The following is a 21,806-nucleotide window of genomic DNA, read 5'->3' as shown; positions in this document are numbered from 1 at the left end:
ACAAACTTACTTGAATATAGCTGATAGTTTCTTGCTGTGTAAATTTATCACTAAGGCTGCGAATAATACTAATGCTACACTCGTAAATGATTTCTTCTGGAAAATGTTTGATAGTGTCCGCCTGTATATTGGAACACAAGAGGTTGAAGCGGTTGATTATGTCTCTGCTATATCTGAAATGATGAAATTTACACTATATTCGTTTGGTGATAGAATGGGTAAGGGAGCTGTTGAAGGTTTTATTCCTGATATGTCAACGGGAACAAATGCTGACCCTGGTTATAGTCAAAGGAAGTCAATGTATAATGATGATACAAAAGCAGAGAATAGTTTTACTGTAGCAGTACCTCTGAAAGGTATATTTGGATTTTGTGATTATGATAAAGTTTTGTATGGTCTTAAAATTAGATTTCAACTACAAAGGAATGATAATGTAAATAGGTTGCTTTTTGGGGTTGAAAATGCTTTTGGCGACAATAATAAATTTGTTATTAATGATTTGTGTTGGTATATTAGTGAATATACTCCTAATCTTAAAACGGAAGAGATGTTAAATAGAAGACTTAACTCAAAGAAACCGCTAAATGTATCATACCTTAAAAGAAGATGTCAACACGTTAAACTGGAACACACTACCTACACTTGGAATTTGGGTGTTCTTGAAGGAAAGCCACGATACCTATGGCTCATTTTTAAGAAATCAGATGGAGAGGAGGGTACTGATAAGAATAATGCGCTGAGTGATAATGCTAAGGTGAAACAACTTCGGGTTTCTCTTGATGGAACATTTTATCCGCGAGATAGATTGGAAATTGATTGGGAAAAAAAAGATTATACGGAAGCCTACAAGTCTTACCAAAAGGTGTGTGAAAGCAACGGTAATAATGAACCTATTTTGGATATGGTTGCGTTTCAAAAACTTTATACCATCGACGCAATTGACCTGAGTTCTCAAAAGGAAACTATAAAGTCTAATAGAGTGGATACTTCTCTATACATTGAAAGAGGAGAGAATGAAGAAGTTGATGCTTATTGTTTGCTTTTGGAGGAAACAGAATTACAGATTAATACAGATAATGGTGTTATGATTAATATCACATAGGTTTTTTCTCATAAATAAATGAGTAGGAAAGAACTGGTATATGTTAATCAAATCAATCTTAATAAATTAACATCTTGTATTCAAAATCAAAAGCCTTGTATTATTAATGTTAATACAATTCAAAGAAAAGGAGCAGTAAGAATTGATGTTTTACTCACAAAAGAGCAGGTAAAAACACTAAATGATGCTGGTTCACTTAAAATTAAAATGACAAAACCTATGTTAAAGAAATATTCAATACAAGAGGGAGGATTTCTCCCGTTTCTAATTCCTTTATTTGCTGGTTTAAGTGCGGCGGGAGCATTGACTGGTGGTATTTCAGCAGCGGTAAAAACTGCTAACGAAAGGAAGGCACAACTAAAAGCTCAAAAAGAATTGGAAAGACATAACAAGGAGTTGGAGAAACAAATTAGTGGAAGTGGTGTAATTGTGGATTTTGCTCAAAAACTTGAAAGTCTACCTGATAAAGCTAGATTGTTAGTTGGAGATATGCTTTCCTCTATCGCTCAAGCGGGTGTTAAACTAACTAAAAGGGGTAATGGGTTATATCTTTCTCATAAATAAATGGATAAATGGTTTAAACAATTTGGAAAGAATACAACGTCAAATATAGAACTTACTAAATATTGTAAAAAACAAAAAATTGATAATGTGGTTATTTGTATGAGAGATGAATTTAAAAAGTTGTCCAAGAATACAATGAATATTATTATGAATTTAGACACACAGAATGGTTCTCATTGGGTTTGTATTCATAATAGTCAGGATAAATATTATTTTGATAGTTATGGTATGCCACCGCCTGTTGAAGTAATACAATTCTTACAGAATGGTGTTTATCAAACATTTCAAGTTCAAGAAATTAATTCTAAATGTTGTGGTCAATTATGTTTATATGTATTATTTCAACTCAACAATAATGAAAATTTTTATGATATCATTTTAAATCTAATATAAATGACTTATGTTGGAAAAGATGGTTCTATCTTTGGAAAATCCTCTCAGGATATTGATTTATCAAATTATTATACAAAGGCACAGGCTGAACGACAAAAATATAGTATAAGTAAAAATATTAATATGAAGAATACTTATAAATTAATCAATTATCCAAACCCGACAGATGCGAATGACTTAATTAGATTTAGTGATTTATCACAATATATATTTTTAAAGAAAACAGCACATTTTGTTAAACAAGTAAAATTTACAACCACAACACCCGGTTATACTGACCATACACCTTTCCTCATTCAATTTAACTATCTGCTTACAATTGAATTTTATAAAGAAGGACATATAGTTAATATGCGAATCAATAAATGGGGGTATGATATGCCTGATTTAGGGTATAATTGGTATTTTTCAATAAACTTAGAAGACCTACATGATTTGAATCAGTCTCGTAAAGAAGAATATTATCCGCTTGGTGAGGATAAGGATTTATGTGGAAGTACAATTAGTAAACAACAAATACATGGTTTTAAGAAAAGAAAAATATATGATAGTATAGCGATGGTTAGCATGACAAAGAAGGAAGGTAATGAGATAAGGATAGAAAGCCGAGGAATACAAACCGATTTGGTAGTGGGAAGATGGGGTGGTATTACCTGTGATAATATTAATCTCACATATATTTCTGATACATAAATGGCAGGAAAAAGACTACAAGAGAATTATAATTTTTGTATTCAGGGATACCTACAAGAAAAGGGTGCTCGGTATTACATACCTTATGATTTGGAGCATATACATGGAAATTTTGTCATTAAAAACTGGCCTTATGCTGATATTGCTAAACCCACAAATAGAGACTTGTTTAAAATATTAAATAAAAATGAACTTCTCAAAGTTATGAAATATAAACTCTTTTAGAAATCGTCAACAAATCTTATTGGTATCCTATTATGAGAAAAATAATTATAGATACAAGAATATCTCAAAATCCAGATGAGTAGATGTATAATATTCTTTGGGGCTCAAGCTCAAGGGTAGCAAGGGATGAGGAAGGAGTTGAAGAAGAGAAGGAGGAAGGAGTTGAAGAAGAGAAGGAGGAAAGAGAGAAGGAGGAGAAGGAGGAAAGGGAGAAGGAGGAGAGGGAGAAAAAGGAGAAGGAGGAGAAGGATGAAAGGGAGAAAAAGGAGAAGGAGGAGAGGGAGGAAAGGGAGAAAAAGGAGGAGGAGGAGAGGGAGGAAAGAGAGAGGGGGGAAAAATATAAAAATATGACCATTCCTGAGATTAATGAAAGATTGAAGTTATTATGACAAATAAATCAATCTCAACGCACCGAAGAGGAAAATAAAGAACTAATGACTCTTATGAAGATATTGGTTTTTAAATTTGCTATAATAAATTCAGAGAGCAGATATACAACATATAGTTGATGATGTTGGTGTTATTGACTTTAGTTAGTTTTATTTGTAAATAAATGGAGTAGAGAGTGAAGGCATTCCTAAGGATTCTTTATGTTTTAAAAATCAAGATAGAAATGTTTATGTTGAAAACCCAAAAGGCTTTGGCACTATGTAGGACTTTTTCTCATAAATAAATATGAGTTATTGTCTCAAATGTAAAAAGAAAACTAAATCTAAAAATATCTCCTTTGTTAAAGCTAAAAATAATAGAGTTTATCAAAAAGGAATATGTCAAGTGTGTGGCTCTAAAAAGTGCCAATTCATCTCTCCTAAAAGTGGAGGAGACATACAAAAGTTTTTGTCAGGAAGTAAATTTACAACAACTGGAATTCCAGGGGAACTACATCTACCTGGATATTCTTTCTGTGGTCCAGGAACAAACTTGGATAAAAGATTAGATGAGGCTGACAATCCTAAACCTTGGTCTAAACCTACAAATAGGGTTGACGAAGTGTGTATGAAGCATGATATTGCTTATGGGAAAACCACTACGTTGACTGAAAAACATAAAGCCGACAGAGAAATGTTGTATAATTTGTCTTTGATACAAAATCCAACGTTGAGAGAGAAGGTTGATAGGTTTATTGTGAGAAATTTGATAAATGCTAAATTGAAACTTGGCCTTGGTTATTCACCCTCAAAAAACTATTAGGCTCTCATGATGTCATCAAGACTGAGGAGCTTTTGGCTGATGAATTACATAAACCTATAATCACAAAGTTTATAAGAAGGAAAGTTTATTCTAAATACACCGACCACATATGGTCCGCTGATTTAATCGAACTAAAAAATGATAAGGGATACAAGTATGCTTTAACCGTTATTGATTTGAGGAGTAGATTTGCTTGGGTTGTTCCTTTGAAAAACAAGAGAGGTTATACTCTGATGTTAGCCTTCCAACAGATATTTAATAAAAGTAAAAGAAAACCAAAGAAACTGTGGACCGATGAGGGAACAGAGTTCTATAACAAAATATTTATGAAATTTCTTAAGGGGGAGGGTATTAAATTATACAGCACCTTTAATGAAGGAAAAGCAGTTGTTATTGAGCGTTTTAATCGTACTTTAAAAGAGAAATTATATAAAAAATTCACACAACTCGGTTCCCAAAAATGGGTGTATTTTATTCAGGATATTGTAGATAATTACAATAATACAGTTCATTCATCAACAAAATCAAAACCATCAGAAACATTTCCAAAATTAGAATATGAAAAGGAGATTAATTTGAGAAAGCTCAAGTTCAAAGTTGGTGATATTGTAAGAATATACAGATGGAAAAGTCATTTTGAGAAAGGTTATACAAAGAGATGGACTAATGAATTCTTCAAAATCGTTGATGTAATGGATACTATGCCTTGGACTTACAAATTATATGATATGAATTGGGAAGAAATCTTGGGTTCATTTTACTCACAAGAATTACAAAAAACAAAACTGATAATTCATTAAACAACAACCATCCATACTTTCATCCACCCAGATTAGCTAATTTAATTAGTAGTAATAAAAAAAATTAAATAAATAAATAAAAATCATAAGCCACACCCACACAGACCCCACCCACAAACCCCGCCCACACAGACCCCGCCCACACAGACCACACCCACACAGACCCCGCCCACACAGACCACACCCACACAGACCCCGCCCACACAGACCCCGCCCACACAGACCACACCCACACAGACCACACTCACACAAACCACACCCACACAGACCACACCCACACAGACCACACCCACACAGACCACACCCATCATCCCCCACCCCTGTGCGCCCCCACCCTTGATCCCCCCTCATCCCACCCCCACCTTCCCCACACACACAAGGGGAGGGGAGGGGTGGGATGAGGGGGGATCAAGGGTGGGGGTGCACCTTCCCATCTTTTTTCCCTTTATTCTCTTTTTGTAATTAAGAATTTTTTCCCTGGGAATTCTTCCAAAGTAAATTGCTCTCTCTCATGCACAGATTTATCCCATCTCGTCTTCAGTTGTCATACCCTTCCTCCCGTCCATGGTACAGGGAATCTTGTGGTGAGGCTGTTGCCCAGAAACAACTTGCCTTCGTCTCCTGGAAAGCAAATCCAACGGAAGGAAATCTCATTTCCTTTCACAAAGCCCGAAACAAGTGTGTGTCCACCCTCAGGAGAGCCAGGAAACAATATCTCTCCGTTCTCAAGACCGAACTCTCTTATCTGTCTCCCTCTTCCAAATCCTGGTGGCGTCTGGTCAAATCCGTTTCTGGTGTTTGTTCCCCCTCCATCCCCTCCCTTACCTCAAACGGCTACACAGCTGACTCCGCACGTGAAAAAGCTGAATGCCTCAACTCTGTGTTTGCCTCTAAATCTTGTGTCCCAAACCCATCCCTCTCTGTACCCACCATACCCAGTCGTACCCTGCTGCTCCTGGACTCCGTGTCCTTTCCTCCTGACAAGGTGGAAAAGTTTCTGTCAACCCTCGACTCTGATTCTGCAACTGGACCCGACGGCATCAGCCCACGGGTCCTAAAATCCTGCTCTGCTGCTCTATCTCACCCTCTCTCTGTTCTCTTCACCCTCTCTTTTGCTCAAGGTCAACTGCCATCTGCTTGGAAATCAGCCAACATCACCGCTTTGCACAAAAAAGGTGCAAAAACAGATCCTAGCAACTACAGACCAATCAGCCTTCTCCCAATTATCAGCAAAGTCATGGAATCCATCATTGCTTCGGATATGAAATCTTTCCTCTTCTCCAATGGCTTGATCTCTGATCATCAATTTGGTTTCAGACCAGGTCACTCTACTCTGGACATGCTGCTTCTGCTGTCTCAACAATGGATGGAGGTCCTCAATGCCAAACAGGAAATTAGAGCTGTCTCCCTCGACATATCACGTGCCTTCGACACGGTCTGGCACCCCGCTCTGCTCACCAAACTCTCCTCCTTTGGTATCCATGGAAATCTCCACGCATGGCTGGCGGACTTCCTCTCTAGTCGTCGTCAACGTGTGGCCCTGAATGGGTTTCTCTCATCTCCTCTTCCTGTTCAGGCTGGAGTTCCCCAAGGCAGTGTTCTGGGCCCCGTGCTTTTTCTGGTCTTCATCAATGATCTCTCTGACTCTCTCGAAAATCCTCTCTATCTCTTTGCTGATGCCTCCACTCTCTGCCGCTCCATTCCTCTTCCCTCAGATCGGCAGTCTGCTGCCTCCTCACTCTCTGAAGACCTGGACAAAATCACAGACTGGTCAAACAAGTGGAACATGTCTTTCAATCCTGACAAATCTCACACTCTTACTATGTCTCTCCGAAAAGATCGACTGGACAACCCTCCCATCTACTTTCTCAACAATCCTCTCCAAGAAGTTCTGTCGCTCAAGATTTTGGGTCTCACTATCTGCCATGATCTTTCTTGGGAAAACCACATTTCCAAGCTGGCCTCCAAAGCCAGTCGCCGACTGGGCATCCTCCGTCGTGCGAAGTCCTTCCTCGGCACACCTGAGCTCCTCACCACATACAAGGCTTTCATCCGCAGCTCAATGGAATACTGTTCTCCCCTATGGGCCGGTGCTCCTGCCTCACACCTAGCTCGGCTTCACGCTGTTGAAACCAAAGCTTTCAGAATTATTGGAATCTCCCGCGATGAAGCTATCTCTGAGGGCCTTTCACTCACTCACCGCAGGCAGGTAGGTGGTCTTTCTGTCTTCTACCGACTCCTCTCCGGCCTTGCACCCCCAGCTCTCTCTGTGCTCTGTCCCCCAAATATTCCTACAGGTCGCACAAGATCTGCCAGCAACCCTCTGATGGTTAAACTGCCGAAATCTCGGCTCTCTGCTCACCTTCACTCTTTCATTCCTCTTTTCTCCCGCCTCTGGAACAAACTCCCTCACTCCCTTCAATCCCACTCCTCCCTCCAGGTCTTTAAAACAGCTGTTCACCACCATCTCTTATCTTCCCCCATCCAAAACCTTGATCTTTTCTACCCCCGCTAATTCACCCCAGATCCACCTTGTTTGAAATTCCAACTTCTTTCCTGGAAGTCCTGGCAGTGTCCATATGTTTTATACCTCTCCCACTGCCCCCTTCCCACGCCCCCCCCCCCCCCAAAGCCCTCGCCCTCTCTCAGATCTCTCGATGTCTCCATGTCTCTCGGTCCCTGCTCTCAAATGTTGTGTTTGTGTCCTTCCCCCTCTCTCCCCATCTTGTCTACCGCTCCCTATGTTATATGTTTTTTGTGTCGGTTTGTCTTTCTGTGTGATTAATGTTCGCTCTTTCACGAGCCTCGACCTTGTATACAAAAAAAAAAAAAAAAAAAAAAAAAAAAAAATTAAATAATTCTGCGAATAAAATCAAAATTATGAAATAACATTAAAAACATAAAAATGATAATAAAACATTTTTCACGAGGTATAAATTCAGTTTCTTCCATAAATTCAGTTTCTTCCAAGGTATAATATCCTCTTGTATCCCATGTTGGCTTCACCAATTTATTTTGTGTCTGCAAGGCACAAAAGGGATTTTAAATTAAATTCACCAAACACAGTATTTGCCTGCCGTGTCATCCCAAAACCACATGAGGGCAGTCTAGGACCATAAATGAGAAACTCCATTTTTCCAAACAACTCACATGAGCAGGAAATTGGTTGACACTCCTCCGGTCGTTGAAGTTGTGAAATCCCTGGGTTTCATCAAACTTCATGTTGCTTGGTTGGTTTTTCATGCTGGAATAAAACAAACAGTTAGTTAAAGGAAATAACACACAGCTCACTTTACCACACAGCACCTTTAACACACAGTTGTTCAACCACCAACTTTGATAAAAAGGAGAAAATTAATGGATTGAAGTTTGTGAATAATTAATTATATCTCTTACCTCTCGCATAGAATTTCAAACAAGGTGTTTAATTCGTTGTCAGTCATTGGTTCTGTTGTTGAGACAACCTTGGATAATATTAAAAGGGTGAGAGAGGCTTTCTAAACACTCAACCATCTCATTATGAAGACCCCTCCGAACTTCAGTGAATTCTGTAAGCGTTTCTTTCAACTTCTCCCTTTGTTGGTGAAAATCAATGACTTCATTTTCAACATCAATCACCAGGTTTGATAAAGATATACTGTAAAAGAGAAAAAACAATAATTATTGAGAGGATGTTAATGATGTTCCATATAAGACAATGAATAATTAATCGTGAGAACAAAAAAACTTACCTGTCTTCTGAAAAAGCTTCATCCTCCATCCTCCAGAGAAACATAACGTGTGTTTAAAAAAGCAAGGTGTGGTTAGAGCCTTTATAGGCAAGGTTGAGTCATTGGCAAGGCTGTCATTTCCTGTGCCACGTTGGCAACTGGCTCAACAAAAGATGATGCAATGTTTCGCCATAAATGATAGAACCAAGTATCAACCAGACAAAAGAGTGGAGGTGAGAAGGATTATAGATTCATAAAGGAAGAAAATCATAGGTTCATAAGGTGAGAAGGATTATAGGTTCATAAGGTGAGAAGGATTATAGGTTCATAAGGCTAGAAGGATTATAGGTTCATAAGGTGAGAAGGATTATAGGTTCATAGAGGGAGAAATAGAGGTGTTTATGATTTTTGAAAAAGACAAGGGGGTAAATGACATTAGATAGGGATTACCCATGTTAAACGGAGGTGTCCCAGAAGCAACATTTATCACCTACTGCTGTGAGGTGTTTTTATTACGTGTTTTATGGCTGTGAGGTGTTTTTATTACGTGTTTTATGGCTGTGAGGTGTTTTTATTACGTGTTTTATGGCTGTGAGGTGTTTTTATTATGTGTTTTATGGCTGTGAGGTGTTTTTATTACGTGTTTGAAGGCTGTGAGGTGCTTTAATTTCGTTTTGGTGAGGTGTTTTTATTACGTGTTTTATGGCTGTCAGGTGTTTTTATTACGTGTTTTATGGCTGTGAGGTGTTTTTAATTTCGTGGTGGTGAGGTGTTTTTATTATGTGTTTTATGGCTGTGAGGTGTTTTTATTACGTGTTTTATGGCTGTGAGGTGTTTTTAATTTCGTGGTGGTGAGGTATTTTTATTACGTGTTTTACGGCTGTGAGGTGTTTTTATTACGTGTTTTATGGCTGTGGGGTGTTTTTATTACGTGTTTTATGGCTGTGCGGTGTTTTTATTACGTGTTTGATGGCTGTGAGGTGTTTTTATTACGTGTTTGATGGCTGTGAGGTGTTTTTAATTTTGTGGTGGTGAGTTGTTTTTATTGCGTGTTTTATGGCTGTGAGGTGTTTTTATTACGTGTTTTATGGCTGTGAGGTGTTTTTAATTTTGTGGTGGTGTGTTTTTATTACATGTTTTATGGCTGTGAGGTGTTTTTAATTTCGTGGTGGTGAGGTATTTTTATTACGTGTTTTACGGCTGTGAGGTGTTTTTATTACATGTTTTATGGCTGTGGGGTGTTTTTATTACGTGTTTTATGGCTGTGCGGTGTTTTTATTACGTGTTTGATGGCTGTGAGGTGTTTTTATTACGTGTTTGATTGCTGTGAGGTGTTTTCAATTTCGTGGTGGTGAGCTGTTTTTATTACGTGTTTGATGGCTGTGAGGTGTTTTTATTACGTGTTTTATGGCTGTGAGGTGTTTTTAATTACTTGGTGGTGAGGGGTTTTGAATTATTTGGTGGTTAGGTGTTTTGAATTACGTGGTGGTGAGGTGTAATCGTCCCAAACTTCCAGTCTGCACCTACCCCTCCCCTATGTGTGTGCTGAGGGGTTCTTTCTTGAAAAAAAAACATTCAACCTAAATCTTCAACCTAAATTGCCTATAAAAATGTAATATCACAAACACAACAAATACATTTGTGCAACGTAATTGTTTGTATTATGATTGGTGTAAATCATGACAACACAGCAACTCAGGTACAGTCATTAGCCTCAGCTAAAATAAGCCCGTTCCCCAGTAACGACGCTTGGTGAGGCGAGCGCAGCGAGCCTAGCCAAGCTAGTATATATATATATATATATATTTATATGGCTGTACCTGAGTACAGCCTTCCGTTGAACTTGGGGCCGACTCAGAAGAAGACCTTTGTTGTTCGAAAGCTTGTCGAATTAAAGATCGAAGCCCTGAAGCTACGTCCGCGTCTTATTCAATCTCCCGATTATATATATTCAATGTATATATATATATATAAATATATATATATATATATATATATATATATATATATATATATATATATATATATATATATATATATATATATATACAGTATATATATATATACATACATGATACATCACCCTTTTCTTCAATCAAAGCAATATGTTGTATCTCCATTGATCCCAAACCTCAGTGTCCCAGCAAAATATTTGGAGGCTTCGTGTGGACGCGGGATTTCCCCGAGGAGGTCCTAAACTTTGTGAAGGCACATCCGATCATGTACCAGGGCATCCGACCAGTGGGCCAGCGTCCACTGTTGATGCAGACAGAACCGGGAGCACGATACAGCCAAATCGTGGTGGACCGGGTTGAAGCTGAGGATGGGATATACGATGTCCTTTTCATCGGTACAGGTAAGCCAAGGATCACGTTGTGCAGGATAAGCCATGTATCAGCCAAGAGATGGGCCTGTTTGGTGTTCCTTTACGAAGGCGGACAGGTAGAACAATGGGTGGAATCAACAGTACATTGATCGAGATATGCTGAACACCATGGAAGTGGAGAGTAGCTGACATTTTGAGCGTTAACCCTTTGTCAGAACAAAATGGGAGGATATAGTTATGTTAGAATGATGAACTACGATCTCATCCTCTTCTACGTTTTTTGTATGCAGCACTTGGCTGCTGGTTGTTGTTGTTCTTGTTCAGACAGTTCTCTCAAACAAGCCAGGCAATCACAGAGACAGCCCATCAATCTCCTCGGAATGACCCTGAGATCCCCCACATCCAGGATGGTGTACCTCACCTTCACAAAGTCAGGGCCATGACAGAGTTAGAGAGAGAGCGAGAGAGAGAGACAGAGAGAGAGAGAGAGAGAGAGAGAGAGAGAGAGAGAGAGAGAGAGAAAGAGAAAGAGAGAGAGAAAGAGAAAGAGAAAGAGAAAGAGAAAGAGAAAGAAAAAGAGAAAGAAGATGAGACGGAAAGGGCCGGTCCATGGGGATGAATCGGCACTCTGACTGTGACCACGCTGCCCTGACGTATGGAAGTAATAGGGAAGAATGGGGAAGATTTGGCCACAGACTTGTGTTGGGGGTACAACCACCCTGAAGTGGCATCCCTGATAGTTGCTGGGTGCAGGTAGTATCATTTGCTGGGGGTACGGCTATGCTGCTGATGCATCGCCCCTGTTTGTTGGAGCAGGAATTTGGAATTAGTTCAGGGTGATGAGGATCACTCGCTTACCATCAACAAAGGACACGATGGGATCTTTAATGCCCACCAACTAATGATAACGTATGGGATGAGCAGCACTTTATCAACACCAATCTGAGGGACGGTGCACACATTGAGGCCTCGCCCTGCATGCGAAACACCAGGATGACAGTTTAAACTGGATTCAAACTCAGGCTAAGCAGCTCAGAATTGAGTGTGCGTACCTCTACGCCAGTTGCTTGATATACCCTGTGCTTATACAATTGTATAAGAAATTTTATACAAAACAATTGTATAAGGATTCAAACTCAAACTTATACAATTTTCAGGGTGGCATAGTTCCGAACCCGAAGGATCGGTAACCGACACAATTTCGGTCTTCGAGGCCGGCCGATAGGCACAGTGTGACCAGAAGGGACGAGGTTCTCCTGACCACGTGGCCCTCGACTTGGTGGGGTTTGTCCGCACAATATTAGCAATCCCTCAATCAACGTTCTGCTGATTCCATCCATGATTGAAACTCCTCGGCATGTATTGCATTCATATTGGAATGTCTTTGGAATGTGCAATGGGGTGTGTCGGGTGTGTTACATCACAAGTAGAGCGAGCTAAGTTGCCCAATTCCCCCACTTTATCAGACGTAGGAACAATACTCAAGGTGGTGTCGGTGCCGCGACAGAGCTGGAAGGACCTGGAGGAAGTCCTCCTCGAAGAAATTCAAGTTCTCAAGGTAACGTTGATTAGACCGTGATTGGCACACAATTTGCGCTAATTGCACTGCATGGAGATGAGAAAAGGTAACACGGGGGTCATGGTTCAAGGTTAACGTGCACTCTCTATCGCAGAACATGTATATAAGTAATAGTTCATTTGCTGACATTTATATGCAATATATTGACTCCAGCTGTTGGCAGATTAAACAGGAAGTGACATCATTGCTGATCAATGCATTCTGGGTAAGGCATGTGGTCAATTTGTTTTTTTGTTTTTTTTTGGATACAAGATCGAGGCTCGTGTAAGAGCGAACATTAATGACAAAAACAAAAAACAAACAGACAGAAGGGGAGAGAGTGGGAAGCACACACGTACAACATTTGAGAGCAGGGACATCGGGAGATCTGTGGGAGGTAGAGGGGTTCGGGGGATGAGGCGTGGGAAGAGGGGGTGGGGGTGGGAGAAGTATAAAACACAAGGACACCAAGGACTTCCAGGACAGAAGTTGGTATTTCAAAAAAGTGGATTTGGGGTGAAATTAGCGGGGGTAGAAAAGATCAAGGTTTTGGATTGGGGAAGATAAGAGATGGTGGTGAACAGCTGTTTTAAAGACCTGGAGGGTGGAGTGGGATTGAAGAGAGTGAGGGAGTTTGTTCCAGAGGCAGGAGAAAAGAGGAATGAAGGAGTGAAGGTGAGCCGAGAGCCGAGATTTCGGCAGTTTAACCATCAGAGGGTTGCTGGCAGATCTTGTGCGACCTGTAGGAATATTTGGGGGACAGAGCACAGAGAGAGCTGAGGGAGCAAGGCCGGAGAGGAGTCGGTAGAAGACGGAAAGACCACCAACCTGCCTGCGGTGAGTGAGTGAAAGGCCTGTACTGATGCAAACCTGTCAAAGATGCAAACCTGCAGCAACCAAGCAAATGAACTAGAACAAATAGAGCTGAATGATAGTGATGTGGACGATTTTGACACAGACTAAGTTTGTCCCAAAGACATGAAAGAAACTGTTTGTAGTCTAAACGCACTTCAAATAACAAGTTTATAATGTATGAGCATTACCTAGATGGTGTTCACAACAAGTACAATGGCTTATTAGACAATTTGAATATTTTAGTACATTATTGAAACAGAGATAATAAAACTTCTTTATTTCTTTTCTGATGATTGTTTTATCTGCTTATGTTCTTATAAATGTGTAACTTTATACCAATGCTTGCGGGTATGTGAATGATAAAACACATTGGAGACATATTCATTGGTTTTCCAAAAATATTGTCTGGAAGTCATAATATATGATATATACAGTCATTTTATATGGGGGTGGGTTTGTTTACAGGCAATGACTAAATTTTTCTGAAATCGAAGAAACAATGCTTGCATAAAAAGGGTTAATATAAAGTTAATTGTTGAAGTTTTGTGAATGCTAGATTATAAAAATCATCCACAATGTCCTATATATACATTGTGAAATAATTTCAGCATATGCATATCACGAAATAGTAATCAGATCAGTTGAAAACAAAAACACGCTAAATTTTCGATTTTGCAAATGAAACATGACCTTTTGATCTCCGAGGAAGTCACCTGATAATTAAAGGTGTAAATTGGATTACAGTTGTGTAGATATATGATGTAGCTTCACAATGAATCATAATTTGTCAAAATATGTTCAGTAAAACTGAAGTTATAAGCAAAAATGCTACCCCTCTCCCCTAAAATTCAACTTCCACATTATATGGAGGTGGGTTTGTTCACAGAATGATAACTATCATTAAGATACTAGGTAGGCAGGGTTATCATACCAAAATATAAACTAGAGACATGTAGGAAGACAAAAATACCAAAATTGCTTGCTGACCTTGGGTGGTACCAATTTGTTAAAATTGTTTGTACAATCAGTATTGGCCCCTGGACTAACAGGACTTTTTTAAATGATGTAATCCGCCCCAGAATGCTTGGCGCGCATGCGCAGAAACCCCTGGAAATGGTGACCTTCGGGGCTTGTGAACTGACATCATGCATCCACGCTAAGGATTGTTACCTAAAGTGGCTCCCAAAGCTTCAAAAAGAATCCGAAAATACTTTGAAAATTACCTGAGATAGAAAGCTGGGTGTGCCTTGCACAACAAAAAAGTTGAAGGGAGACACCGTATCTGGTTCAGGTGCTTCTGAATACCGATAGGCAGGTCATATCTGGGGCGTATGAAAGCATAGGGTAAGTTTAAAACCCTTAGATGCAGGGCTGGGGCCTCTAAGGCCTTGCAAGGTTTTTGTTTTGCGATAACTATGTTGTATAACTTTAAAAATTTGCATGAGCCTCATTTTCACCACCTATAATTTAGTTACACATAATTCAGTGACGTAAAAAAAAAAATTCAGGTTCGTGGGAAAATCTTCAATCTTCACTCACAACACTAATGCAGGCCTAGGGCCTTGGAGGCCCTGCATAAATGTTGTTGTACTACTATGTTATATCATTATTTTATTGATATGAGCCTCATTATATGCTCCTATAACTTGGTTACAAATAATTAAGTGACAAAAATATGAATTCTTCATTCAGGTTATTGGAAAAGCTTCACATTCTTCATTCATAACACTTGTGCAGGCCTGGGGCATTAGATGCACCTCATAATTTTTCTTGTGTTATATCCATGTTATATAATTATTATCTTTGCATGAGCCTTCTTGTATGCTCCTATAACGTGGTTACAAACAATTCCATTGCATAAATATAAAAATATTTCATTCAGGTTTGAGGTGAAACCTTCAGTCAGAACACATTGCACATTACACATTACCCATTACTCATTACACATTACAAATTACACATTACAAATTACACATTACAAATTACACATACTAGCAACGTACCCGCCCTACGGGTGGGGCTTCAATTGGGAAGCCCAAATAAAAAGGCAAAATATCAGGAGGCTTTTTTATTCTAAACATCCGTAAATCCGTATTCTAAACATAAACATCCGTTGAATCATATCACACGCAAATCATCACAATCTAAACAGTACATGGCACCCATTTTGAAAAAAGATTGAATTCTGCAAAACGGAAGCGGCCGCTACACATCTTTCTCAGTCTCACGTTTATGTGTGAAGAGTGCGTGCCAAATCTGTAGCACGGAAGCGGCCGCTACACCTGTTTCTTAGTCGCTTTGCACACGCTGCCGTGTTACTTCGGAGCCGCACGTTTATATAGGAAGATTTCGTCAGGAGTCGATCTACTCTCTCCTGGTATGTAGAATTTCAACAAAAGCCACATCACTGTTCATAGTGGTAAATATTATTCCATCGTGTTTGGAAAAACTGGAAAATTGGAAAATTGGAAAACTTGGAAAAATTGGGAAAAAATATAGCCTATTTTACTCCCATGGGTCCCAGGAATACCCACCCAAAATAACGTTGCGATCGGTTCAGCCGTTTTTGTGGTACCTTCGAACAGACAGATGGACATTTGGTGAATTATAGTAAGATTACACATATTACACACTACACATTACACATTACACATAATAATAATAATAAGTAAATAAAATGCCTGGGGCCTCCCAGACCCCCAGGCTGCATTGGTGTAGGATTTTTAAATTCTGCATCAAAGAGTGCAATCAACTTTTATTATGATTATATTTCCTATTAAACATGTTATGATTATATTTACTATTTAATTATATTTGCTATTTAAACTATTAAATAATGATTATATTTACTATTAAACATGTTAGAGGTGGGAGCTGTGAAGGCGAATAGAAATATATTGGTTGTTTTTTTCGGCATCGCAAGATAAACTAGAAAGCATCTACAATGCAAAGCCCGTCCGCGTCCGTTTGTATTCAGACGTCTTCGTCTTCTTCCATATGCTCAAAATAACGAAAACAGTTTTAAAAAATACGAAATGGAAATTGATGATTTCATGCAGCCTTGACCTTTGAGCTTTCGATCTAAATAAAACAATCAGCTTCCAGGTTTTGATTGGTGAACCAATTATTTGAGCCATATGCAGATTCTTAAAATTTCAGCTCAATTGGATGAAAATTGACAATTTTATGCAACCTTGACCTTTGACCTTTTCATCTAAAAAAAATATCGACTCCTACCTTTTGATCAATTAACCCATTCCGTGACCCGATATGCAAATTCTTTAAATTTCAGGTCAATCGGGTGAAAATTAGTGAATTTTATGCAACCTTGACCTTTGACCGTTTGATCTATAAAAAAACAAACAATCGGCTTCTAGTTTTTGATTGGTGAACCAATTCAATGACCTAATAGGCAAATTCTTAACATTACACGTCAATAGGATAAAAATTGATGATTTTATGTGACGCCGACCTTTCATCTTTTGACCTTTTGACAAAATTATTAATTTGCCTTTTCTGTGTTATCATAATAAAGCTTTGGTGAAAAATTGATGACAAAACAAATGGTAAATTGAAATCCTAGGTCATTTGGATGAAAATTGATGATTTTATGTGATGCTCACCTTTGACCTTTTGACATTATTAATTGGCGTTCTCCATATTATAATAAAGCTCTGGTGAAAATTTGATGACGAAACTCAAATGCGTTATGTAAAAAAGTAAAAAACAAAAAATGTAAAAAAGTTATGGCCTGGTCACACACACAAACACACACACACACACACACACACACACACACACACACACACACACACACACACACACACACACACACAGATAAACAGACACACATAAGTGATTACAAAACTCTCTCTTCTGCAACATTGTTAGATTTTTGGATCTATTGCTCAAAGCAGAAGTGTGTGTGTGTGTGTGTGTGTGTGTGTGTGTGTGTGTGTGTGTGTGTGTGTGTGTGTGTGTGTGTGTGTGTGTGTGTGTGTGTCCGTGTGCGTGTTTCTTTTGGTTGTCAAAGTGTGGCTTGATTCAAATCTGAGTTTGCAACAATCAATCACGTTTATGAGATGAAAGATAGGCCACAGTTCCAGGCCAGTATGAATTTTACAACTTTGATTTAATTTGCTCAACTGACACTTTGTCTTGTTCTGTCTCTTTTGTTATTATCTAAAGTTGATGGAAGAACTTCTGCAGTACTGTTTTGAATTATCACTGATGGATGAAACTTTACTGTGAGAGGAATTAATTAAATAATCCATAATTACACCGCCTCCATTTTTGGTAGCATTTGGTCATTATAAACTCAATGTTAAACTTCAAACCTACCAAGCACATGTTGTATTCCTGGAAATTTAAATTTTGAACAGACTGTGCATACCAACCATAGCCAATTGTTTCCATACAATTGCAATTATCCTTGTCTTTACAGAAACCAGAGCCCATTCTGAGTATGGAAATATCATCAAAACTGGTGGGTCTCAATGTCTACTACGTCCGTTGTTCCTGTATGTGGCACGTTCATGCACTTATATTTCACGACAGTTGAAAACTGCAGCATGGTAGCAGAGATTACTAGAACATGGCGAAGTATTTCAGTACATTCTGTGTCCTAAATCATCACATCATGGTAGCTTACTTAGATCGCGACAACATGATCAATAAAAACATGACGCCAACATCATTTTGACTTCACGACAATCTGGTGGCCAACTTTACTAAAACATGGCACCTTTGTCACTATAGCGACATCATGGTGGCCTACGTCACCACAACTACAATACAGCAAGCGTCTAGTTAACTACAGATGTTGGGCCATTGTTGGCCTACATCATTGTAATTCGGCAGGCAAAGACTTGGCTTTTCCTTCCTGAGATTGTGATTTTTTTTCTGTCACCCTGATTGACGCGTGTGCAGCAACACCTGTACGTGGGCTCAGCTAACAGTGTCACCCAGCTCTCTCTGCACCGATGCACTATCTACGGCAAGGCGTGTGTCGACTGTTGCCTCGCACGGGATCCCTATTGCGCTTGGGATGGGAAACAGTGCTCTCGATACTTCCCAAGCACACGCAGGTAGGTGTGAAGGAGCTGCGCTCCAACGCGAGTCGAAAGAATTGACGCGACCAAAGACGGAATTCGTCCGAGTTGCTTTATTGAAACAAAACCGCTCAGGTATTCTGAAAAGCCCGTTTATCGGGCAGCAATATATATACACATTTATGCCGGGGCGTTTGCCCGGGAAAACCGAGACCGGGCATGCCCGGGTGTCAAGGGCGAGTCCTGGAAAGGCGAGTCTGGACATGCCCGGGCGTCCTGGACGCGGCCTGGCAAGTCGAGGCTGGGCGTGCCCGAGCGCTCTGGGCGAGCCCTGGAAAGGCGAGAGCGGGCATGCCCGGACGCTCTGGGCGAGCCCTGGAAAGGCGAGTCTGGACATGCCCGGGCGTCCTGGACGCGGCCTGGCAAGTCGAGGCTGGGCGTGCCCGGGCGCTCTGGGCGAGCCCTGGAAAGGCGAGAGCGGGCATGCCCGGGAAAGACGAGACCGGGCGTGCCCGGGAGGTTCGGGCGTGCCCGGGAACAGCGAGTCCGGGCATGCCCAAGAGAGGCGCGTCTGGGCCCGTCCGGACGAGCCCGGCATAGCGATCGCGCCCTGGCCGCGTCCTGGCAGGTGCAAGGCGATTGTGTACATTCAGCGGGAACCGCTACACACGCCCCTCCAGAATCGACCTGCACCGGCAGGGTCAATTTAAGGGGGGTCCGGATGACCCGGCCGAAGCGACCCCTGGAGGGTCGTGGGGGGGGGGGGTCCGATCCGGTGGTGGGTGGTCGAGCGGGGGGAACTGCAGACGGGGGGCGGCCTCGCCGCGGAGGAAGGTCCAACCGTGGTGGTCGGTCGACGTCCACGTGCGCCGGTTTGAGGCGGTCCACAGAGATCCGGTCCGACCGGCCGCCGACGTCGACGATGAAGCACTTGTCGCCCCGTCGGAGGACCCGGAAGGGCCCGTCATACGGCGGCCGGAGTGGCCCCCGGTGCGCGTCATGACGCACAAAGACGTACTCCGCTGTGCGAAGCGCCAGGGGGACGTAGGACTGGGTGCCACCGTGGCGGGACGTTGGCACGGGGGCAAATCGTCGAGCGGCCTCCTGGAGGTCCGAGCGCTGGTGTGCGGCGGACCAGGGACTGGTAGCGTCGGGCACGAACTCGCCCGGGACGCGGAGCGGCTGGCCGTAGACGAGCTCGGCGGCGGACGCCCAGAGGTCCTCCTTGGGGGCCGTGCGGAGGCCCAAAAGGACCCACGGCAGCCGGTCGGTCCAACCGTCGTCCTGAAGGCCGGCCATGAGTGCGGCCTTCATGGAGCTGTGAAACCGCTCGCACAACCCGTTGGCTTGGGGGTGGTAGGCCATGGTGCGGTGCAGCGTGACCCCCAACGAGCGGGTGACCGCGCCCCAAAGTTCGGACGTGAACTGTGGGCCGCGGTCGGATGAGATGTCCGCCGGTGCGCCGAAGCGCGCGACCCAGGTGGCGATGAACGCCTGCGCCACGTCGGCGGTGGTGGTGGAGGTGAGGGGCACGGCCTCCGGCCACCTGGTGGTCCTGTCCACCATGGTGAGCAGGTGGGTGAACCCCCGTGATGGGGGCAAAGGACCCACCAGGTCCACGTGGACGTGGTCGAAACGCCGTGCAGGCACGGTGAAAGGTGCTAGCGGGGCCTGGGTGTGACGGTGGACCTTGGCCCGCTGGCAGGCCGTGCAGGCGTTGGCCCAGTCGTGGACGTTCCGTCGAAGGCCATGCCAGACGTAACGCGCCGACACCAGCTTCTGAGAAGCTTTCCGGCCCGGGTGAGAAAGGCCGTGGATGGAGGCGAAGATGCGGCGCTGCCAGGAAACGGGCACGATGGGGCGAGGCTGGCCCTGGGAGACGTCGTAGAGCAGGACGGTGCCCGCGAAGGGGATGGTCGGCCAGGCGGAGGCCCGTGTCCGCCGCCCAGAGGGCCTGCACCGAGGTGTCGGTGGTCTGGTCGGCCGCCATGAGCGCGAAGTCCACGCCGAGGTGGACTGCGTTCGCGCTGGCCCGAGAAAGACAGTCGGCCACGGCGTTGTCTTTGCCGGCGACATGCCGGATGTCCGTGGTGAATTCCGACACGGTGGAGAGGTGGCGCTGCTGGCGGGCCGACCACGGCTCCGTGACTTTCGCCATTGCGTAGACCAACGGCTTGTGGTCGACAAAAGCCGTGAACGGGCGGCCCTCCAGGAGGTGTCGGAAATGGCGAACGGCCAGGAATAGACCGAGCAGCTCGCGGTCGAACGTGCTGTATTTTAACTCGTTCGGCCGGAGCTGCCGGCTGAAAAAAGCGAGTGGCTGCCAAACCCCGTCCACCCATTGTTCATGGACGGCGCCCACCGCATAGTTGGAGGCGTCCGTAGTGAGGGCGATGGGCGCGTTGAGCACCGGGTGAGCCAGCAGCATTGCGTCGGCGAGGGCCCGTTTTGCGCTCGCGAAGGCCGCGGACCAAACGATGTCATGCTTGGCCGGCTTGCCCCGGAGGGCCTCGTAAAGGGGCCGCATGAGCTGAGCAGCGCGGGGCACGAATCGGTGATAAAAATTCACCATGCCGAGGAACTCTTGTAGGGCCTTGATGGAACGGGGACGCGGGAACGTGGTGATGGCCTCGACCTTGGTCGGCAGCGGCACGGCCCCGGTCTTGGTGATGCGGTGGCCCAAAAAGTCAACGGTCGTCGTGCCGAAGTGGCATTTGGCCGGGTTGACAATTAAGCCGTGCTCGCTGAGGCGACCGAACAGTATTCGGAGGTGGAGGAGGTGCTCGGCGCGGGACGTGCTGGCGACGAGGATGTCATCCAGATAGACGAAAAGAAATGGCAGGTCGCGCAGCACGCCGTCCATTAAGCGCTGGAACGCCTGGGCCGCGTTCTTGAGGCCAAACGGCATCCTCAAAAATTCGAACAGGCCGAACGGCGTGATGACGGCCATCTTCGGGACGTCGGCCGCCCGGACAGGTACCTGGTGGTATCCCCGTATCAGGTCAATTTTGGAAAATATGACCCGTCCCGCCAAACGGGCGGAAAGGTCCTGGATGTGCGGGATCGGGTACCTGTCGGGGGTGGTAGCGTCGTTGAGGCGGCGGTAGTCGCCACACGGGCGCCATCCGCCCCCCGGCTTTGGCACGATGTGCAGTGGTGAGGCCCACGCGCTATCGGAGCGCCGCACGATGCCGAGGTGCTCCAACGCATCGAACTCGGCCTTTGCCACGGCGAGCTTGGCCGGGTCGAGGCGGCGGGCCCTGGCGTAGCCGGCGGGCCCGTAGTGGGTATGTGGTGCTCGATCCCATGCCGCACTGCGACAGCCGAAAACGTCGGCG

At 43.2% G+C, this 21,806-nt stretch overlaps 1 protein-coding gene across 1 annotated transcript in view; it reads left to right on the top strand.

The window, feature by feature from the left end:
- LOC137419374 (semaphorin-3A-like) overlaps positions 1 to 21,806 on the top strand; it is a 282,479-nt gene that overhangs the window by 242,648 nt on the left and 18,025 nt on the right. The window contains exons 13-16 of the mRNA XM_078770189.1: positions 10,815 to 11,034; positions 12,471 to 12,562; positions 17,862 to 17,903; positions 18,347 to 18,504. Of these exons, the coding sequence (XP_078626315.1) occupies positions 10,815 to 11,034; positions 12,471 to 12,562; positions 17,862 to 17,903; positions 18,347 to 18,504 (512 nt within the window). The remainder of the gene's footprint in view (positions 1 to 10,814; positions 11,035 to 12,470; positions 12,563 to 17,861; positions 17,904 to 18,346; positions 18,505 to 21,806) is intronic.

This window comes from Myxine glutinosa, chromosome 1 (genome assembly GCF_964187855.1).
Source record: "Myxine glutinosa chromosome 1, kmMyxGlut1.1, whole genome shotgun sequence".
In the NCBI taxonomy this organism is placed as follows: domain Eukaryota; kingdom Metazoa; phylum Chordata; class Myxini; order Myxiniformes; family Myxinidae; genus Myxine; species Myxine glutinosa.
The sequence above is the reverse complement of the archived record's forward strand: the minus strand, read 5'-3'. Positions and strand labels throughout refer to the sequence as shown.